The sequence below is a fragment of the Peromyscus californicus genome, unplaced genomic scaffold, assembly GCF_007827085.1.
Source record: "Peromyscus californicus insignis strain IS unplaced genomic scaffold, ASM782708v3 Scaffold_16__1_contigs__length_79575227, whole genome shotgun sequence".
NCBI classification, from domain to species: domain Eukaryota; kingdom Metazoa; phylum Chordata; class Mammalia; order Rodentia; family Cricetidae; genus Peromyscus; species Peromyscus californicus.
Genome location: NW_026294458.1, coordinates 77,270,126 through 77,291,896, shown reverse-complemented (window position 1 = coordinate 77,291,896; position 21,771 = coordinate 77,270,126). Strand labels below are relative to the sequence as shown.

General features: G+C 41.3%; 1 protein-coding gene across 1 annotated transcript in view; it reads left to right on the top strand.

Annotated features, from left to right (window-relative positions):
- The window catches only part of Brwd1 (bromodomain and WD repeat domain containing 1), a 94,955-nt gene that overhangs the window by 9,713 nt on the left and 63,471 nt on the right, over window positions 1-21,771 (top strand). Inside the window, exons 5-13 of the mRNA XM_052741297.1 lie at window positions 7,052-7,202; window positions 9,128-9,226; window positions 9,566-9,726; window positions 10,677-10,898; window positions 14,970-15,070; window positions 16,470-16,540; window positions 17,546-17,646; window positions 19,985-20,025; window positions 21,534-21,632. Coding sequence (XP_052597257.1) covers window positions 7,052-7,202; window positions 9,128-9,226; window positions 9,566-9,726; window positions 10,677-10,898; window positions 14,970-15,070; window positions 16,470-16,540; window positions 17,546-17,646; window positions 19,985-20,025; window positions 21,534-21,632 — 1,046 coding nt within the window. The remainder of the gene's footprint in view (window positions 1-7,051; window positions 7,203-9,127; window positions 9,227-9,565; window positions 9,727-10,676; window positions 10,899-14,969; window positions 15,071-16,469; window positions 16,541-17,545; window positions 17,647-19,984; window positions 20,026-21,533; window positions 21,633-21,771) is intronic.

Genomic DNA, 21,771 nt, shown 5'->3' with positions numbered 1-21,771 from the left:
AGTAAACACAGAGACTTATATTGCTTACAAACTGTATGGCCGTGGCAGGCTTCTTGCTGACTGTTCTTACAGCTTAAATTAATCCATTTCTGTTAATCTATACCTGGCCACATGGCTCGTGGCTTACTGGCATCTTCACATGCTGTTTGTCATCGTGGTGGCTGGCAGTGTCTCTCTGACTCAGCCTTCCACTTCCCAGCTTTATTCTCCTCCTTGTCCCGCCTACACTTCCTGCCTAGCCAATGGCCAATCAGTGTTTTATTTATTGACTAATCAGCAACACATTTGCCATACAGAACATCCCACAGCAACCAAACATTTTTAGATTTACTTATTTTGGAACAAAGTCTTGCTATATAGATCGGGCTGGAACTCTCAGAGATCTTCGTGCCTCAGCCTTCGATTACTGGGATTAAAGGGTGTATGCCATTATACCCAGCTAGATTCACTTACTGTGTTTTATGTGTGTGGATGTTTTGTCTGTGTTATAGGTGGTTGGTGCCCATAGTTAGAAGATGGTGTCAAATGCCCTGGGACTGTAGTTAAGGATGAGTGTGAGCCACCATGCGGGTACAGGGCGTTGAACCTGGGACCTCCAGGAGAGCAGCCAGTGCTCTTGACTGCTGAGTTAAGATGTTTGGAAAAGTGGTAGCTGGTTGTCAAGAAGTTGAGTGAAGTTGAGTTGACAAGGCCAAACTCAGAGCCCACTGTGTTCATCTCAAAAGATGCTGCTGTAGATGTGAGGTCGTTTGTTGTGGAGAGTTGAGTCCTTTCTATTGGTCAGTGTCAATTGAGACATTGAGTTTTTTTGTGCATCTCATGCATTTTCTGGGCTTCTCAGATGTATGGGTTTGTTGTGGGTCAGACTGGCAGCAGATTACCAAACTGAACGTGGTCTTTTGGTGCAGGTTTGGCTTTGAAACTTCTTCATATGTCCAGTGAGCTGGTTGCCACCAGTCCACTGTTTGTTGTATGTCACAGATCATTTGAGAAATTGTTTGTTTGTACTCAGGATAAGGACAGCAGTGCAAAGGGCTTTTTTTTTGGGCGGGCGGGGGCGGGGGGGGGGGGTGGTGTCACTGCATAGACAATATCTTAGGAACATTTTCACTTTTCCAACTTCAAATGTTGAATGTCTTTTGAAGGTCTCTATAGGAGGTTTTGTGTGTGTGTGTGTGTTTGAGATAGAGATAGGGTTTCTCAAACATTAATAGCATTAGGTGTCCTGGAACTCTCTGTAGATCAGGCTGGCCTTGAATTCACAGAGATCTGCTTGACTCTGCTTCCTGAGTGCTGAGATCAAAAGGCATGCGCCACCACCTCCTTGATGCCTATAGAGTTCTTTGCCAACTGCTGTTGTAGTTTAAGTGTGATAGCTGTCTATCGTGATTGCTCTTGGATGGTTATTGTCTACTTAATAGCCTTAGTGCTTCTCATCTTCAAGGCTGAAGGTAAAAGTTCTTGCTTCCTTTGTAAAGCAACATACCATTTTTTTTATTAGTATTTATTTTTATTTTGTGTGTATAAGTAGTTTGCTTGAATGTATGTCAGAGCAGCATGAACATACCTGGTATCTTTAGAAGTCAGCAGAGTGCGTTAGGTTCTTTGGGACTGGAGTTGTGGACAGTTGAGCATTATGTGTGCTGGGAACAGAATCCAGGCCCTCTGCAAGAGCAGTCAGTGAGTGCTCTTTCTGCTGCTGACCCATCTGTCCAACCACCTGCAAAACTGCACCCCTGCCGCCTAATGGGCTGGCATTCGTAGCAGTGTCTGGTCCAAGTGTGCTGTTGATGTTAGGAGTTGCTGTACAGCCCATTTTGAACTCAAAGATGATTGGGTGAACTTGGCTTTTATTTAACCCCATTCCTGTATTATAAAACAAATATAAAATAGGAAGTAATAAATCATTAGCAAAAAAGATAACATGAGAAGTACTCATTAAAATCCTGTATAACATACTCACATTTATTAAGGATGTACTCTAGTACAATATGACATTTCCACATTGAAAAATCACTGCTGCTGTTGCACAGCCACGTATGAAAACCTCTCAGATGTGTATTGCTGTGTTTATATCCTCAATACAGTGGCTGTGAGAGAAGTAGGAGCTGTTTCATTTCCTCAGCTCCTTAATCTAGCCAGCTTCTTAGTCACATACATGTCCGTGCATAGAGGCAGGTGCCTGCAATCTTAGCTCAGACAGCTGAGGCATGAGAATCTTGAGTGGAGGCCAACCCAGGCTTCCATCCATAGTGTAACTGTCTCAAAAACAAAACTTGCATCATTTCATAGTCTCGGTGCAGTGATGAAGTTTGACTGTAGAGTGCTTCCTGTTCATGTAGGAAGCTCTGGGTTAATCCCCAGAGCTACAAAACAACACCCACCCCAAGGAAGCAAACCAGACCTACAGCCTCTAATGCAGACTTACACAAGTCTACTGCACAACTGCCGAGATTAAAAAATCTTTCTGAAATTTTTGACTTGTTTTACTAGAGTCTGTCTAGGTTGTGATTTGTCATTGTTGGGTGTGTGTTGAGAATGTCTCACTATAGTTCGACTGGCTTCCCAACAAGAGATCTGCCTGCCTCTGCTAAGTGCTATGATTAAAGGTGTGTGCCACCATGCCCAGTTGTGTTAGGTGTTCTTGGTTTTTCTTTTTCCCCCCTGAGACATGGTTTCTCTATGTAGCTTTGGCTATCTTGGAACTTGCTCTGTAGACCAGGCTGGCCTCAAACTGAAAGAGATCTACTTGTCTCTGCCTCCCAAGTGCTGGGATCAAAGGTGTGTGCCACCACCACTGCCCGGCTGTGAGGTGTTTTTAATTAAGTTTTTGTGGGTTTTTTTTTTAAGATTTATTTTGGTTCAGTTTGAGGGTATAGTCCATCAAGGCTGGAAAGGAACTGGTAGCAGAAGTGTGAGCCATCCACACGCAAGAGGCAGAGAGTGAATTCTGACCAGTTTTTGTGTTTTGAGATAGTGTCACATGGAGTCCATCAAGTACTTCAGCCCATAATTTTTCTTTTCTTTTTTTTTTGGTTTTTCGAGACAGGGTTTCTCTGTGTAGCTTTGTGCCTTTCCTGGAGCTCGTTCTGTAGACCAGGCTGGCCTCGAACTCACAGAGATCCTCCTGCTTCCGCCTCCTGAGTGCTGGGATTAAAGGTGTGCGTCACCACCGCCCGGCCATAATTTTTCTTAATACTAAATTATTCAAGCCTGTGTAATAAAGGAGTAAGTGTTAAAAAAAACACTTGAAGACTACTTTATATTAGATGTATCTTTGAAGTCTTTTGTGGGAATATCTGCCAGGTGGTAGGGAAGATGAGTTGAGAAGTTGAAAGATATTTTCTATAGCTTTTTCTATCACTCTCCATAAAGAAAATTCTTATGTTGGAATCAGGCTGTTTTACATTTGGGTTAAGAGCAGAAGTCCATTGTTAACTAATAGTTTTCTGTACCCCAATAATAGGTTTCTCCACTGACTCAGTAAGCCAGATCAGACCGAATTGAAAAAGTAAAAGAATAGGCTTATTGAGCAAAGCAACTCTGGGTGAGTTCTCCAGCACCAGAGATCAAGCAGGAGAAGTCACACGCTCAAACTAAAGCCAAGGAGCATATATACCCTGTAGGCCAGGGGGTGATGACGTGTCCTCCACAAGCTGGGTTTGTGTCCAAGTGTGGTCAAAAGCTGGAATGCTTAGGCGGGGACTTGGGCTGCTGGCAACTTCAGGGGAGGAGCTGCCGGAGCTGCCACAGCTGCCAGAATGCAGAACTGGGCTTTTTGGTGCCTTCCCTTTGTTCAGAGATCTCTGAGAGGGTGGGGTTTGGAGAGATAGGAATGGGGCTCTTCAGTTTAAGCAGGAGTGAGCTTGGAGGTTCCAGTCGAACATTAACCAATAGTTGAGGTCATTGTAGATCTATAATTACACGTGTCTGTCAGAGTTTCTCTGGAGGAGTGTGCCCCAGAGTTTGAAAATGTTGATGTCCACAGTGCTGGTGCCTGCCAGTCTGAGTGGGTTCATCCTGCCCAGGGGCATTTATCATTCCAAAAGTGCTGGGCATTCCAATACAGATAGCCAGTGAAAATGAAGTTGAATGTGGTGGCTCATACCTATAATCCCAGCACCCTGGAGGCTAAGGCAGAGGATTGGGGCAAGTTCAAGGCCAGCCTGATCTGCTTAACAAGTTTCAGGCCAGCCAGGGAGGGATACAGAGGGAAGCTGTCATAAAAATAAAAATGAGGGGCTGGAGAGATGACTCAGCTGTTAAGAGCACTGGCTGTTCTTCCAGAGGACCCTAGTTCAATCCCCAGCAACCACATGGTGACTCTCAACTGTCTGTAACTCCAGTTCCTTGGGATCTGACATTTTCATGCCAATGCACATAAAATAAAGTTAAATAGGGGCTGGAGAGATGGCTCAGAGGTTAAGAGCATCTGGCTGCTCTTCCAGAGGACCGGAGTTCAATTCCCAGCAACCACATGGTGGCTCACAACCATCTGTAATGAGGTCTGGTGCCCTCTTCTAGCTGCAGGGACACATGCAGGCAGACCACTGTATACATAGTAAATGAATCTTTTTTTTTTTAAAGTTAAATTATTTAAAAAAAATAAAAAAAGAAACCATAGGCAGGCAACATTTAGTTTTATTTCAGATACAGTCATGTTATTTAACTGTGTACATCTTCATGAGTTAAACTCCAGTTCTCTTTGTGTTTGCTCTGTGGTTTATCCTTATTGAGGTGTAATTAACTTCTGTCTAATCTCTTATTTAAAGTGTTGACTTTGATAAGAGCTGAATGTTGTCACCACAGTGAAGACAGTGAAGAATTCTCCTGATACCTTCCTGCATTTCTGATGTGCTCTGACTGTAGCAGGCGGTCTCTGCTTTCTGAAGCACAGTTGCCTCTGTTGTACCTTTTTTCTTTTTTTAGGTTTTTCAAGACAGGGTTTCTTTGTGTAATAGCCCTGGCTGTCCTGGAACTAGCCCTGTAGCCCAGGCTGGCCTCAAGCTTACAGAGATCTGCCTCCTGAGTGCTGGGATTAAAGGCGTGCGCCACTACAGCCTGTCTCTCTGTTGTGTCTTCTGTATTATCTGAGTTTCTTTGTCCTTTGATTCTTGAATGCATGTATACAGTGTCCCAGCTCCTTAGATTCCCCTCTCCAGCACTGCTTCTTGTCACCTTCATCACTTCTTTCCTTCTTTTTAATGAATCTAATTAGTGCTGTGTCCACATGTGCAGAGGTGTTGGGGCCGTCTTTTCCAGTCACCTCTAGCAGGAGGCAGAGGCAGACGGATCTCTGAGTTCGAGGCCAGCCGGGTCTAGAGTGAGTTCCAGGACAGGCTCCAAAGCTACAGAGAGAAACCCTGTCTCAAAAAAACATAAAACAAATAAACAAAAAATAGTCAGCTCTAACCCTGTGGCCTGGAACTTGATATGTAGACCCTGAGTTGATCTCGAACTTGATTCCTGCCTCCCTCTGCCTTCTAAGTTCTGGGATTATAGGTGTAAGCTACTGTGCTTGGTTTAATAATTTCTTTTTATTGTTACATCTTATACTGGTATTGTATAGCATATTTATTTATTCATTTGTGACTGGAAATTCGTTTATACCTTAATTGGAAAGAAGCTGTTAACACTCATGTAGGACCTGGAGAGATGACTCAGTGGCTAAGAGTGCTTGATGCTTTTGTAGAGGACTAGGGTTTGATTCCCAGTACCTACATGTTGACCTACAGTTGTTAGTTGTTAACTCCAGTTCTAGGGAAATTTGACTCCCTCTTTTGAACTGAAGGCACACGCATAGTACACAAGACAGACATGCAGGCAAAACAGTTATACACAGACATCTTAAAAATACTAAAAATTTAATGTAGCTACTTATGAGCATGTGTTTTAAATACTGTTGCTTTGGAGTGGAGTGGCTGAACTGTTTTCAAAAGTTCTAGTACCTTATATACCCATCAGACATTTCTCCATTTTTGTTTTTGCCTTTGCTCTTTGAGATGGGGTGTCATATAGCTCATGGTGGTCTTGAACTTGCTGTGTAGCTGAGACTGGCATTGAGCTGCCTCTGCCTCCCCAGTGCTTCAGGTGTCTGACTAGTTTCTACATCTGGCTAGTCCTTAGTACTAGCCAGGCTAGTCTACTTGACAGGAGCAGTGGCTCCTGGAGGTTTGAGTGTGCTTCACTGCTTGGCTCTTGGGGTGTCTTCCTGCCCATGCCACCTGGTCACGGTCTTTGATGTCTGCTTAAATCGTTAGGTCAGAATTGGATTCTGACAGGCGGGAGTGTTTGGATGTAGTGCTGAGTACTGTTGAACTCGGAGCCTTTCTCATCTGTTCTAGATGCAAGTTCTTCATTAGATGGGTGCTTTGCAGTATTTCTGTCACTTCTCGATTCTTATGTCTCTATAAATGTGACTTAAAAAGTGACAGTTTTATTATATATGATGGTCATATCTACTGTTTACATTTTTTCTTCTAATAAGTCTTTAGTTTTCATTTATACATGATCAGTGTTGAGATACTCAGCAGGCCCATGTTCATTCCCACACATGTAAGCACAACAGAAGTATACATTAAAGGTTGATTGTTTTTGAGAAATAGTGTCTGTCCTTGTTCTAGTGCCATTTATTGGGAAAACGTTTTCTGCACTGAACAGCATTTGTCCCTTTGTCAGAAACTGCCAGTTTCTTTCTGCACAGTTCATCCTAGGATGTGTCCGTTCTCTGACACCATCCTGTTTATAGATTATACCTCTATAACAAGTCTTGAGACTGAGTATTGTTTGCACCTTTTCAAAGTTAGTTTGGCCTTTTCTATGTCATTTGTATTGAAATTTAGAATAAAATTGTCAGTTTCTGTAAAGAAAAATCTTGGAGTTTTGATTAGTGGTTGACTCTATAGACAGTTTAGTGTTTAAGGTGTCTTTTTTTACTACATTTTATAGTTTTCACTGTGATGTTCACATTTTAACAGACTTACGAATTAAAAAAACATGTTTGAGTACTCCTGTATGCAATGTTGTTATTAAAACTTAACTCTCCAACCAGGTCTTGTCCAATAAGCATGTGGCTCCTGATCACCTGTTACAAATCTGCCAGCGCATCGGCCCGATGCTGGATAAAGAAATTCCACCCAGTATTTCAAGAGTCACTTCTTTGCTTGGTGCAGGAAGGCAGTCTTTGCTACGTACAGCAAAAGGTACCTTAATTTGAAGAAGTGTTGTGCTTTGTATTAATAGCTTATGTTATAATTGTGAAGTTGTGTAAGCGTTGTGAAAGGTAACAATGTAACTAATGCCATGGACTATAAATTCTCTGCAATTAGTGTAGATCTTTGAATTTTATCATGTGTTTAATGGGTCCTTTTGCATTTCAAAGTTGATAAAGACACAGATGTTAAGCTAAAAGCTTGAATTTAAGATGTGTTTGAGGTTTTATCAATGTCAGCTCTTAATTTTTCCATTTTTGTAGCTCACTCATAACTTCAATGGCTGTAATTGTATGTGTCTAATAAACTCTTTAAATACTAGAATTATTACTTTTGATATTTAGATTCTGAAAGTCCTTTGTTATAAGGCGAAGTGATTTAAAAACAAAATATGATAGCAGCTTGAAAAAACATGCACCAAAAATGTAAACTTGCATGGTTCCTTTTATTTTTTTACTAACTTTTTTTAAAAATTTTTTTTTTTTGCTAAGTTATGTGCTAGCAAAATGTTCCGAATTGCTATACTTTTTCTGTTAGCTTCATATAACTGACTTAGACTAAGTACCTGTGTGTGATATGCTTAATGTATACATGTGGCTAAAATGCTAATGGGCAAGTGTGTTGGTTCTGATCTTAGCAGACTTCAATTTCATTGTGATTATTTTGTTACAAGCTGTTGCTGATGTAACACTACCTCTTAGATGCTCCACTGGTACAAAGCTTGACTGAGAAAGAGCACCCCACTTCTTGTTTCATGCCAGACCCGCTTGCCAACCTTAGTTGTTTCTTCGTGCCCTATAACCTTGCCGCACGGTGGCTCTCGTCAGGAGACTGTCCCCAACCTCCTTTTCAGCATCTTTGTCGTTATTTTCACCGTGAGCTGTTTGACAGCAGTTGCTTGGGTAGCACGTTTTCTTTCTCCTTGTGTCAAGCTCAAGCTCTGTGTTGTTTTGTGATGAGGCTTGTGTGAGGACTGGCAGACTTAGAAGAGGTTTCAGGGAGGGGGCCTATTTCTGCTCGTGTTTTTGTGCTAGTACCCGAGGATGCTTTCTGTTCATGTAAAGCATGGCATGCCTGGTAGTGTGGGGTACCCGAGCTCAGTGGATTTAGTACGATGCCTCTCCTTGTTGGCACTTGTGAAGCAGCTTGTTCTAGCTCAGCAGGCGCGGAGTGTGAGCCTGTGTTGGCTTGTGCTCTTCTGTGTGCTCCCTTAGTGTGTCTCCTTTAGACCTGGGCAGTATGTGTCTTTAGAAGGCTCATGCACACACACTGTGTATGTGCTCTTCTCTGGAGAGCTGCCTTCTATCCTAATGTGGGAAGCTATTTAACTTGAACTCACTAATTCTTCCTGATGAGTTCAAGGCAATAGTACTGGCCAAACCAATTTTAAACTGAATGAGTCAAGTCAAAGATTTTTTGATACATCAGATAAGTTCAAAATATCTTCTTAAAATTCTCCACTTTTGAAAACTGGGGTCAGTTGTGATAAGACTGCTCATTTTAAATGTTGTATGGTATTTTTCATTGAACAATAAACAGTTAACTTGGTATCTCAGTCCCTCTTACTAATCATTTACAATGGATCTCTTTGAAGGTCCTAGAACCTTGGATCCTCAGTTACCTCATTTGTAATTAGTGGGAACACCTACCTCACAGGGTTGTTGTGAGGACTCCTGAGCTGATGTATGTGGGAAGCAATGGGTGGACTGTAAAGTGCTGTGTTGTCAGTGTCCCTGCTGATGTACCTGAGATGTCTCCAGACTAGCTATAATGAACCTCCCCAGGCTTTTCTGTTAAAGTATACTAACTGGTAAAACTTTGAATAAACAGTTTATACAATGTACGTAAGTATTCTATAAGATCTTTCTTTGGGTTAACTGTCAAGATTTTATGTGTGTCTAAACTTCGTTTTAAAGACTGCAGGCACACAGTGTGGAAGGGCTCTGCCTTTGCTGCTCTTCATAGAGGAAGACCGCCTGAAATGCCTGTGAATTATGGCTCCCCACCAAGTCTTGGTGAGTGCGGTTGGCCTGTGAGGCCCCAAAACTGTTCCTTGAATTTCATGAAGACATTATAAATGCCGTGGAAGTGCTGGTAGAGTGTTACTGCAGTAGTAATAAGTACCACATTTCAAATTTCTTGTGGCTTAAAGTAATTAAAAATAACTGAAGACCATCATAGTGGTTATTTATAGTACAGTGAAAATAATCATAGTGGATATGTTATAGTACAGTAAAATCAGGACAAAGTGTGAGTTCTTTGGATTTCTCAAACTCTAGAAATTGTTTTGGGATCTTTTTTGGTTTCTACATATTGGCTCCCCCTTAACCATTTCCGTTGTTTTTATTTCCTAGTGGAGATACATCGAGGAAAACAGCTCACAGGGTGTTCTACTTTTAGCACAGCGTTCCCAGGAACTATGTACCAGCACATAAAGATGCACAGGAGGATTCTCGGACATCTGTCTGCTGTGTACTGTGTAGCGTTTGATAGGACAGGACATAGAATCTTTACAGTGAGTTAACATCTTAAACTGATTTGGTACCACCTGGAGTGCAGTAGCATCTTGAGAGTCCTAGCACATCTTAACGAGCATGGAGAGGCTGTCACTTCCCAGCCATAGAGATTTTGATCATGGAGATCTGGTGCAGGGTCTAAAATTTTGTTGTTCCAGTAAGTACTTCAAGTGATTGAACACCACAGTCAGGTCTGGGCTGTTTTGAGAGTAGTGGTTCCAAAACACTGAAGAATGTTGTGTAACTCCTGGGGAGGTGACAGTGAGTTTGAGGCCTGCTGGGTCACATGAGACCCTGCTTCAAAATGACTGCAGAGCTGTCTCTAGCTTTGTTGGTTTTCAAATAATAGAAAGTACATAAATAACAGTTTCTCTTCTACCCCATCTGAGACTTCAGGGATTAAGTTACATTGAGATTAATCTTAAATTTATCAGTAAAAAATTCCCCCTTATCCCCAGCAAAATCCCAGATCATTAGTGATGACTCATGCTTACATGGATCACTCACTGATTCAATATAAAACAACCTTTCTGTATTCAAGGGATTGAGAATTTAGAGTGTGACCATTCCAGTGTCTTTAGAAGAAAAAAACATTTTAAGCAGATTGAAAACATACTCAGATGTCTGGTGTCCCAATATTGATCTTTGTAGCTTGGTGAACTAACTTGGTCCTGTAGCTGGTATTGGGGAGTGGGAACTTAGGGTTGGACCCATTCCATTCTTGTGAGAGAACTTTGTGAAAATAGTATATGGGAGAATCTGACCCCGTAGATTCTATGTAGACTTTGTGCTTTGAAGAAAAATGCTATCTCTGTGTTCTGGTGATAGTAGTAGTTACAGTATTGGCCTGGAAAGGGAAGGAGTAATAGTTAATGTGGGTGGTATCATCCCCATTTCAGTTTAGTGGCTGCTGTGCTAACATTTGTATTGGGGTGTTGCTTTTTCTTAGGGGTCAGATGATTGTTTGGTAAAGATTTGGTCAACACATAATGGCCGCTTGTTGTCTACGTTAAGAGGCCATTCTGCAGAAATTTCAGACATGGCCGTGAACTATGAGAACACCCTGATTGCGGCAGGCAGCTGTGATAAGATCATCAGGGTGTGGTGCTTGAGGACCTGCGCCCCAGTTGCTGTGCTGCAGGGACACACGGGGTCAATTACATCTTTGCAGGTAACCTCTAGCCCAGTGACACTAAGACCTAAGTAAATAGTAAGATGATGTGATTATATGGTGCTTTAAAAACTTGAATATTCCATGTCTTTCTTAAGATGGATTTTTATGTGTATGGGTGTTTGGCTTGCATCTGTGTCTGTGCATCATTGTGTGTGTGTGCAGTACCCTTGGAGGCCAGAAGAGGGTGGCTTGTGAGCTGCCATGTGCGTATTGAGTATTGAGCCCAGTCTTCTGTAAGAGCAGTAAATCATGGAGAGCTCCTGACAGGTGATAATGTATTTCTGCAAATGATGAAGACTATGTAAGGATGCAGAACTTTCCTTTCCTTTCCTTTCTTTTCTTTTCTTTTTTCCCTTCCCTCCCCTCCCCTCCCCTCCCCTCCCCTCCCCTCCCCTCCCCTCCTCTCTTTCGTTCGTTCTTTCTTTTGGTTTTTCGAGACAGGGTTTCTCTGTGTAGCTTTGCGCCTTTCTGGAACTCACTTTGTAGCTCAGGCTGGCCTTGAACTCACAGATCCACCTGCTTCTGCCTCCTGAGTGCTGGGACTAAAGGCATGTGCCACCAACCACCCGGCAGGATGCAGAACTTTGAGAGTGAGTTATTGACTGCATTAAAGTCTATGTTTGAATTGGATGAGCGCCTGTTACAAACCAGCAATAGGTTATTTTTCTGTTTAAAACTTGTGGATTTTGATGAGGTGATTGAATTTGGTAAAAAATCTTCCTACAATAAGTGGGAAGTAGTTTTCAACATACATGAAGTGTAGAAAAATGTACTGGGTCCCTGTGGCCTGTCAGCTGCTGGCCAGCCCTTCCTGACCAATTAAGCTTGTTTCTATAGCAAATTCTGCCCATGTTAGTTCTTCTGTAAATGTTCCAGCTTGTAATTATAAAACATAGTGTTTCCTTTTAAAAACAACCTTTGTAATGTTAAAATTGTTAGTTGTCATGCAGATAGAGTAATTTTATTTAGTTTGAATTGGAAGCAAAGCAAAGCCTGCACACCTTATAGTTGGCTACCGTAGATCAGTGGTCCTCAACCTTCCTAATGCTGCAACCCTCTAATACAGTTCATGTTGCAGTGACCCCAACCATAGAATTACTTTCATTGATGCCTTATAGCAGTAGTTTTCTACTGTTATAAATTGTGATGTATATATTTCATGTGGGATCCCTGTGGGTCATGACCCACAGGTTGAGAACCACTGCTGTAGGTTGAAAGACTTAAGTCCCAACCCTCCTTGCCTACCTTCCCTCCTTGTGTAGTTTTGGTGCCTGTCCTGGATCTCGCTCTGTAGACCAGGCTGGCCTTGAACTCACAGAGATCCGCCTGGCGCCTATTTTTTTTTTTTCCCTCTGTTGGAGGGACCTAGGCTGCTCATTTGTAGTCTGTGTTTTGGATGTTGTTGTGGCATCCTGTGTTGTTTGTATCACCTTGCTTTGTGTTTCTCCTAAGTCAGCTTTCAAACTCAGAACAGTGGTACTTTGGTATTCATGAGTTGACCTGCAGGGCCAGCTTAGATCGCTAAGCACTGAGCGTGAGGGTTATGTTTTAATATGCTGTGGCCGAGCTTGAGAATTCCTGGTTATAACGAAGTTTCTAACACGGCTGTTGCGTGGGAACATCAGCTCTCCTGTCAGAGCTGCTGTTGTCCTCTGTGTTAGAACCCATTGGTTATCACCTCACAACCATTGGCTCAGTGGGAACCTGAAAACGGTGCTATTCTGTGGTTGTTTTTGTTTTTTGAGGCAGTTTCTCTGGCCATCCTGGAACTTAGATATCCACTTGCCTCTGCCTCATGAGTGCTGGCATCAAAGGTGTGTGCCACTACACCCAACATTTGATGATTATTATTGTTTTTTTTAAATCACGTTTCTTAGGTTGAATTAAATTGTTAGATTTGTAAGGCTTTTAATGGCATGTTTTGTTGCCTTTGATTTGGATTTGATTGAAAGTACAGAGATGGTTCTATTTTCCTATGTAGCTTTGGAATAAAGTTCTGTGATCAAAGGTGACTTGATGCTTCTGCTGAGTATTTTCAGACATATTCTTAAAAAGTTATTCTTGAGCTGGAGAGATGGCTCAGTAGGTAAAGGCAATAGCTGCCGAGTTTGATCCCGGGAAGGAAAGAACTGAGTCCTACAAATTGACCTCTGACCTCTACCTCTGTGCCACAATGTATAACAAAGCTATTCATTTTTATATGACGAAATCTTGACATTCATGAAAGGTTTTTAGGTGCCCATTATTTCTAGGCAGTAGTTGGATTATTTTTTGGAAAAGGTTAATTACTGTTTAATTTTTGAGACAGTCTCATACAGCTTTGTTTGACTGTCCACCTGATTTGTTACCAAGAGTGACCTTGAATTTAGTATCCTCAGCTTCCACTTCCAGGGTTCCAGAGCTGGAATTAATTACAGGTGTGTACTAGTATACTTACTGAATTACTGAGGATAAAACCACAGAGACTTTGGGCCTGTTTGGCTAGTACTTTGCCAACTGAAATATATTCCCCACCCCAAGAAGTCTTTTAAGCTTAAAAATTAATTAAAACTAGCTAGGTGTCACAGTTAATATGATCTGATGAACCTACAGGAAGTGGAGCGGCAGTGGAGGAAACTCTTGCTCTTTGATAGAACACACACATTTGAGCCGTGCTGGAGCATGGAGTAGTGCCAGCTTTGCCTGGAACAATACTGTTAGTTACGTGGAGTCTCAGGACTGACTGTACCACCTGCTATCCGAGCAAGTTCCCTTGAGGTTATGGGTGCATTGAGAGGATTCTTAAAATTCAGTGACAACATTGTTCAGTTTGTTGAGATTACGACCAGTATTTAGGGACTCAGTACAGTCCTGGCTGGAATGTACTTACTAGGTCCTGTCTGCTTGTGCTGACATTAAAGGCCATTGTTTATGGTATTGCCTATAGGAAGATTAGATAGAGGATCAGAACACAAAGGTTGAAAAACTTGTCTTATATAAGAATAATGACAGGTTTTAGCATCAGCCTTTTAAAGAACTACATAGCCTATTTTCATTTAATGTAATTTACATTTTGAAAAATGTAAAAAGTGTAGTTACCACCAGAGGCAGAACATTCTCTAGGAATGGAATGCTCAAAGTTTCCTGGACTTGTTTTATTTTTTAAAGATTTATTTATTTGGGCTGACAGATGGCTCAGTGGTTAAGAACACTGGCTGTTCTTCCAGAGGTCCTGAGTTCAATTCCCAGCAACCACATGGTGGCTCACAACCATCTGTAATGAGATCTGGTGCCCTCTTCTGGTCTGCAAGGATACATGCAGACATTACACTGGAAAAATAATAAATATATAAATCTTTAAAAAAAGAGATTTATTTATTTTATTTTATGTATGAGTATTTTATCTTCATGTATGTCTGCACACAAGTAGATGGCATCAGTTCCCATAGGACTACAGTTACAGACAGTTGTGAGCTGCCTTGTGGTTGCTGGAAATTGAACCCAGGACCTCTCTAATCCCAAGACTGGACTTACTTTTAAGACTGCTAGAAACACTACACATAGATTAAAAAGTGAGGCTTTATAATAGGAAATCAATAAAGTCAATATTGTCAATCAAGTTGTCACCAGGTGGTGGTGGTTGCACACCTTTAATCCCCGCACTTGGGAGGCAGAGGCTGGCAGATCTCTGAGTTCAAGGCCAGCCTGGTTTACAGATCGAGTTCTAGGACAGACACCACCACCCCTCCCCCCAGAGGATGCCTTGTACTTGGGTCTAATTTTGGTTTTTCAGTTTTTCATTATGCCCATGTACTAGTTACACTGAATAGTGTTAGTTACTGAGGCTCAGGTTTGGCATGCTTTAGTGCCCTAAACCTGGGTCTTGACTGTATTAAAGTTACTCTTGTTCTCGTTTGCTTGTTGTTGTGAAAATACATCAGAATCACATGTGAGTTAGTGTGCACTCTTAGATCTGTCCCTGTGCTGACGTCACCGTTGTTAGCATGTCAGCTGATGTAAGCTTGGAAACTGCTAGTGTAACTAAGGAGAGACTCTAGACAGGGACTCATGTGTGTTGTTGACTTTCAGTTTAGCCCAATGGCCAAAGGACCTCAAAGATACATGGTCTCCACTGGTGCTGATGGGACTGTTTGCTTTTGGCAGTGGGATTTAGAGTCCTTGAAATTCAGGTGAGTGACTCATGTGGTAGTTTCTCTTTAATTTGATGGTGACGGTCTAAAAGGAATTTTTTCTCCTGAAGTTAATTTGTTACTGCATATGCTTTGTGTCAGCTTCACTGTAACAGAAAAGCTTAAAGATTTTTTTCTTTGCTTATTTTTGTAAGCAGAATCAAACAATAGATACTGATTTAGAAAAGATGGAAATGGAGAGTTAGGTGTATAGTCAGAAATTTAGACAGTAGCACTGGATTCCAGAACCTCTGCTGTTAGAGAGCTACAAAGTTGCCTTGTGACTACAGAGTAGTGTTCTAATGTACTTGAGGAACTAAAATGCTCATTTAAACTTAAAATCTGGTATTTTATTCAGTTGTGGAGAACTTGTTTAAAAAAAAGTAAATATAAATGCCTTTAATCCCAGCACTCAGAAGGCAGAGACAGGCAGATCTCTGTAGGCAGGTCTCTGTGAGTCTACTTGGTGTACAGAGTTCCAGGACAGTCAGGGCTACACAAAGAAACTCTGTCTCAAGAAAAGGGGGAATTTTTTTTTTTTTTTGTTTTGTTTTTTTGTTTCGAGACAAGGTTTCTCTGTGTAGTTTTGGTGCTTGTCCTGGATCTTGGCTCTGTAGACAAGGCTGGTCTCAAACTCACAGTGATCCACCTAGCTCTGCCTCCCAAGTGCTGGGATTAAAGGCGTGTGCCACTGCTGCCTGGCATTTTTTTTTTTTTTTTTTTTTTTTTTTTTTTTTTTTTTTTTGAGATGGTCTCACTACACAGCTCTGGCTGACCTAAAACTTGCTATGTAGATCAGGCTTGCCTCTAGCTCACAGGGATCCGCTTGCCCCTGCTTCTGAGTGCTGGGAAAATATATATATGTTATTGTTGCCATGTTGGTGTATCTGAATTTACAATATACCCCAGCCCCAACTTTAGTAGTTTTGATGAAAATTAAAGATTCATACTGAGATGTATTTTGTTAAAGACTCTAAAAGCCTATCATTGAAGTCGAATCAGCATAGAAGTATGTTGACATGGTACATTGTCCCATTTATGTGGTGACTAAACCCAAACCTTGTTTAGGCAAGCAAATAGTCCACTAGTTGAGCTATCCCAGCACAAGAAATGTTAGTAATGTTAAATATGCTATGTTGAAAACATTATTTTAGGGCCAGCGAGATGGTTCTTTGGGTAAAAACACTTGCTCTGGAAATCTGATGACTTGAGTTACACTCCCAGATCCCACAGTGTTTACTACTGAAAATTGTCCTCTCACCTCTGTGAGTGCACCATGGTATGTGTGTATCCGAATATTCACACATCATGCACACTCAATAATCGTAGATAAAACTCTCCAATGCTCTAATTAAATATGTTACCATGTATTCTAAAGGCATATCATCTTCTTTTAAAGTCCACGCCCCCTGAAGTTCACGGAAAAGCCAAGGCCTGGTGTTCAGATGCTGTGTTCTTCATTTAGTGTTGGTAAGATAACACATGATGCTTGCTTTTCTTTAGTTTAAAATAGCATTTATCAAATCACTTGGTTATTGTTTGGAGCATCAATCAGAAAAGTAACCCATGACTTCTGTTCTTTATATTAGCTATAATTTATGATGATCACTTAATTATTTCTGGAGTTTACTTTGTGATTTTTAAGTACTGGGTTCAATGGAACAAAGACACCTGAGAACATGAGTGTAGGCTTGTTAAAGGAGAGTGATAGCTCTGAGTGAGGTTCAGCCCTCTCTTTCTCTCTTCTCTCTCTCTCTCTCTGCGATGTCTGACACTATTCAGAGTCACTGATATATAAGAGAACTCCCAGCAGGTAGGTTCATGGTGTCCTGGAAGTGGTCCGAGTGTCATATGGCCATGTGTAGGGCATGATTTTCTGATATCCTGCCTAGACATCGTTTTGTTTAAATTTGACACAGAATTTTGGTGAAATTAATTCCCCTTATTCTTTTCTTGTACAGCGGACTTTTATGGCATATTTTATAGACTAGGCCAGTGCATTTCCCTGAAGAAGTGACACTGTTCCAAGTGAACTCTTTTCATTGGAGGGTTTGTTCAGGAGACAGTTGTTAGGGTCTGATGCTCAGGGGGACAGTGCCTTGTTGAACTTCCTAAAGCTTAGATAAGGGACTGTTCTCATTGGATCAGCTTTTTCACCAAAGCTAAGAGTTCAGCTTTATAAGCTTTTTATTTATTTATTTATTTCTGATTTTTCGAGACAGGGTTTCTCTTTGTAGCTTTGGGGCCTGTTCTGGAACTCGCTCTATAGACCAGGCTGGCCTCGAACTCCTCCTAAGTTCAAAGGCGTGCGCCACCATGGCCCACCTTTTATAAACTTATTTAAAGAGCTGGAGGATGGATTTGTAGTGATAACCTTAATTTTGGAGTAAGAGAACTTTTACATGTGTAGAAGTATATTATGTTGGTGTATTTGTTAAAAGCTACACATTTAAACTTTTAACATTTTTATTTCAGGTGGTATGTTTTTAGCTACAGGTAGTACTGATCATGTAATCAGAATGTATTTCTTGGGGTTTGAAGCACCTGAAAAAATCGCCGAACTTGAGAGCCATACTGTAAGCATTCATTTTTAAAATTCTGTAAATGTATTAATAATTCTGTTACTGTTAAGGCCAATTTTACTAATTTAACTAAGTTTTTTTTTTTTTTTCTTTTTTCCCCCTCTCGTTTAAGACATTACTTTTATTTTAAATAACCTTTTTCCCCCTTTACTTTGGGCTTTTTGAGACAGGATCTGGTCTCCTTTGCAGTTCATGTTACTCTCAACTCTCCATTCTCTTGCCACAGCAAATTCAGTGATAGGATTATAGGTGTATGCCACTTTGCTCTATTGATTTTTTTTCTTTTTAACAATGGTGTATATACATGTGGGTCTGTTGGGGTGGGGTGATATGCCCCCTTGAGGCAGGTGCCAGAGGAGATCAGAAGGGAAGGCATTGGATCCCCTGGATCTGGAGTTGCAGGCAGTTGGGAGCCTGCTGCACATAGGGTGGGTGCTAGGAATTCTATTCAGGTCCTCTCAAAGAACAGTATAATGCTCTTGACTGATAAGCTGTCCTTCCAGACCTACCCTACTTATTTGTAGAGATATGTGATGATAATAAGATTCTATCTATCTTACCTACCTACCTACCTATCTACCTGTCTTTATTCTATGAGAATTTTGTACATATTTTGGTAACATTCACCCCCACCACACCTCTTCCAACTCTCCCTACCCACACAGCCAATTTGTTTGCCTGAATATTCTTGGATGTTTGGCCTTCTGGACCACTGTCAGTTTTACGAAGGAAGACCCTTATAGAGAAAACTGACCTTTTATCCTATCAGCTCACAGTTATTCATAGCTGCTCTGCTAGGGGCGGGACTTTGTGGTAAATCCCTACTCCACGCAGGGGTTTGGTCTGGTTTGGACTTGAACAGATCTTGTGCATGCTGTTGTACCTGCTGTGTGTTCATGGGTGCAGCTGCCCAGCTGTGTCCGTCATCCACGAGTAGTTAGATTTTGAAGTATGAAGTCACTGTTGAATTTCTGAGACATCATTATTTGTTATGTTTTATTCTTCTCAGTGCTGGGGATTAAACCCAGGGTAACACACATGCTGGCTAATACTTTACTGCTGCCCCCCCCCCCCCCCCCCCCCCCCCCCCCGCAGTGTGATAACCTCCTCTGTTTTTACTGACTCACACTAGATATCTAAAATATATTAAAATTCAGGGACTTTGTATGTTTGTAAAAAGCAAAGGTGGTTCATATCTAGAATCTTGTCTTTTGGGAGGTGGAGGCAAGAGTATACAGAGTGCAGGGTTATCCTTAGCTATAGATTGAGCAGCTTGAGGCTAGCCTGAGCTACATGTATCCCATTCCAGTCAGTCTCACCAGTGAGTTTCAGGTTCAGTGAGAGACCCTGACTCAAAATGTAAGACAGACACTCAGTGTCTACTTCTGACCTTCACATACATGTGCATGAATAAGGACAAATATGGGCATACACATTCACACAAGCTGCAAACAATAAAAAACATTTTTTAACTTAAATTTAAAAATTATTTTTATGCCAGGCAGTGGTGGCACATGCCTTTAATCCCAGCACTTGGAGGCAGAGGCAGGTGGATCTCAGAGTTCAAGGCCAGCCCGGTCCACACAGAGAAACCTTGCCTCAAAAAAGAAAAGGAAAAATTAATTTTTATACATTTAAGTATGTGTGTTTATGAGTCACTTGTGTCTCGGAGGACTAGAGAGGGTCAGATTTCTTGGAACTGAAACCGCTCACATGGTTGCTCTTAACCACTGAGCCTCCTCTAGTCCCTCATACAATAAGGTTTTATGGAAAACAGTCCATATTCAGAACTTATTTAATGAATAGGTTCAGGTCATGCTAAAAGAGAAGGTTTTGTTTTGTACATAGATAAGCAGCGTGCTGCATCCTTTTGGCTTCATTAGAGCCTTTTGATCTCTTTACTTACAATCTAAGTCAAGGCGTAATTTAAGCACAGCTACAGTTTTGTAAGCCAGTCTTTCTGTGAGTGTAGTTCTCTTGAAAAGGTCTTAGTACTCTTAGTGAATCTCTATAGACTTTCCATAGATATGACACATCTATAATGACTGGCCAAGTCAATTCCTTGCTATTAAACCAATGTATTTATTTATTTTTTTTTGAGAAAAGGACTCTTTATGTAGCCCTGGCTGTTCTGGAGCTTGTAATATATAGACCAGGCTTGCCTCAATGAGGCTCAACAGAATTCCATATACCTCTGCCTCCTAAGTGCTGAGATTAAAGGCATGTGCTACCAATCCTGACTCCCAGTGTATTTCTTAGTGCACAGACTTGTTCAGGGAATTGATAAGTAATGTAGATAGTAGTTTTCATATTTGCTCTTTTTCCTTTTTAGGATAAAGTTGATAGTATCCAGTTTTGTAACAATGGTGACCGGTAAGTATGTGTTTACATTTGTGTATGTTGTCGGGCAAATGAAATACACTATTTATTGCTCTAGCTGCTAAATATTTTCTCCTCCTTATTATTATCTGCAGTTTCATTTTTATTTGTGGGTGTAATGACACATCTTGACATGTGGAATGACGGACTCATTCTAATGGACACACCGCCGAATGAGCGTATTGGTGGTGGTCGAGCGTATTGGTGGTGGTCGGCCCTGTGCGTGGTAGAAGGTGGTCTCCATTGAGCCGTAATGCCCTCCAGTAGTTAACTTTGTCTGATATTGAAGCTACTCAGTTTTAGAAACATTGCGCCCTCTTGTTAACTATACTTCTGTGACCTTGTGCATTGCAGGCACTTGCAGTAGATAGAGTGGTTGAATAGAACCTGGTGTGTGAGATTTGAGAGTTGTTACTTGCTGCTTCCGGGACCAAGGGTAGTTCTTAACCAGAGGTTGAATCCTGAAAAAATGAAGTCCAAGAACGATACTTTTTTCTGAGTAGGTTAAGAAAAATCTTAAAGCCCTCATGAACAAGCGTCTGTTAACTCATATTAACAGTTGCCTTCTGGCCTGTAACATATGGCTGGTTCCTTTCCCAAAGTGCAGTTTTTTGTTTTTGTTTAAGATTTATTGTATATACATTGTTCTGTCTGTCCGCCTGTACGCCAGAGGAGGGTACCAGATTTTGTGAGCCACCATGTGGTTGCTGGGAATTGAACTCAGGACCTCTGGACAAACAGCCAGTGCTCTTAACCGCTGAGCCATCTCTCCAGCCCTAGGTTGTTTGTTTGTTTTTTGGTTTTTTTTTTTTTTTTTTTTTGTTTTTCGAGACAGGGTTTCTCTGTGTAGCTTTGCGCCTTTACTGGAACTCACTTGGTAGTCCAGGCTGGCCTCGAACTCACAGAGATCCATCCGCCTGGCTCTGCCTCCCGAGTGCTGGGATTAAAGGCGTGCGCCACCACCGCCCGGCCTGTTTTTTGGTTTTTTGAGACGGAATTTCTCTGTGTAACAGCCCTGGCCGTCCTGGAACTCTGTAGACCAGGCTGGCCTGGCCTGTAATTCATAGAGATGCCTTCTGCCTCCCTGGTGCTGGGACTAGAGGCGTGTACCACATCGCCCAGCCCCAAAGTGTAGTTTTAAATATTATGAGTTAGAATTTAAAACTGACATGCTTGAGATAGAGTTTCTGGAGCTGCTAATCCTCTCACATCTTTTTTTTTTTTTTTTTCCTTTAACCCTCTCTTAGGTACATTTCCCCCTCTTGTATTTTATTTTCTTCCTAAAACTCAGTGTATTTGTGAAACAACTGAATTTATAGTGTGTTCTGCTTTGTAGGGCCAGGCAAAGAATAGTAAAAGGGGGTAGATTTCCTCATCTAGCTTTGCATTGAATAATCTGACCTTGAATAACATCTGTAGATCACTATTTGTATTTCACTTAATGTTAACTGTAATCCTTGATAGTTAGCATATGACTAGATGATTTTTCTGAATGTTTCAAGGTTCTTAAGTGGAAGCAGAGATGGAACAGCTCGGATTTGGAGGTTTGAACAGTTGGAATGGAGAAGCATCCTACTGGATATGGCTACCAGAATCTCAGGGTAAGTCAACGCAGGTGAACTGTTGGTTTCTTCCCAGTGTGGTTAATTTTATTGGGAGAGTATTAACTGCCTCCTACATACTATGAATAAAGTCCTTCAATCTCATAACCGAATTAATGCAGGAAAATGCACATGTATA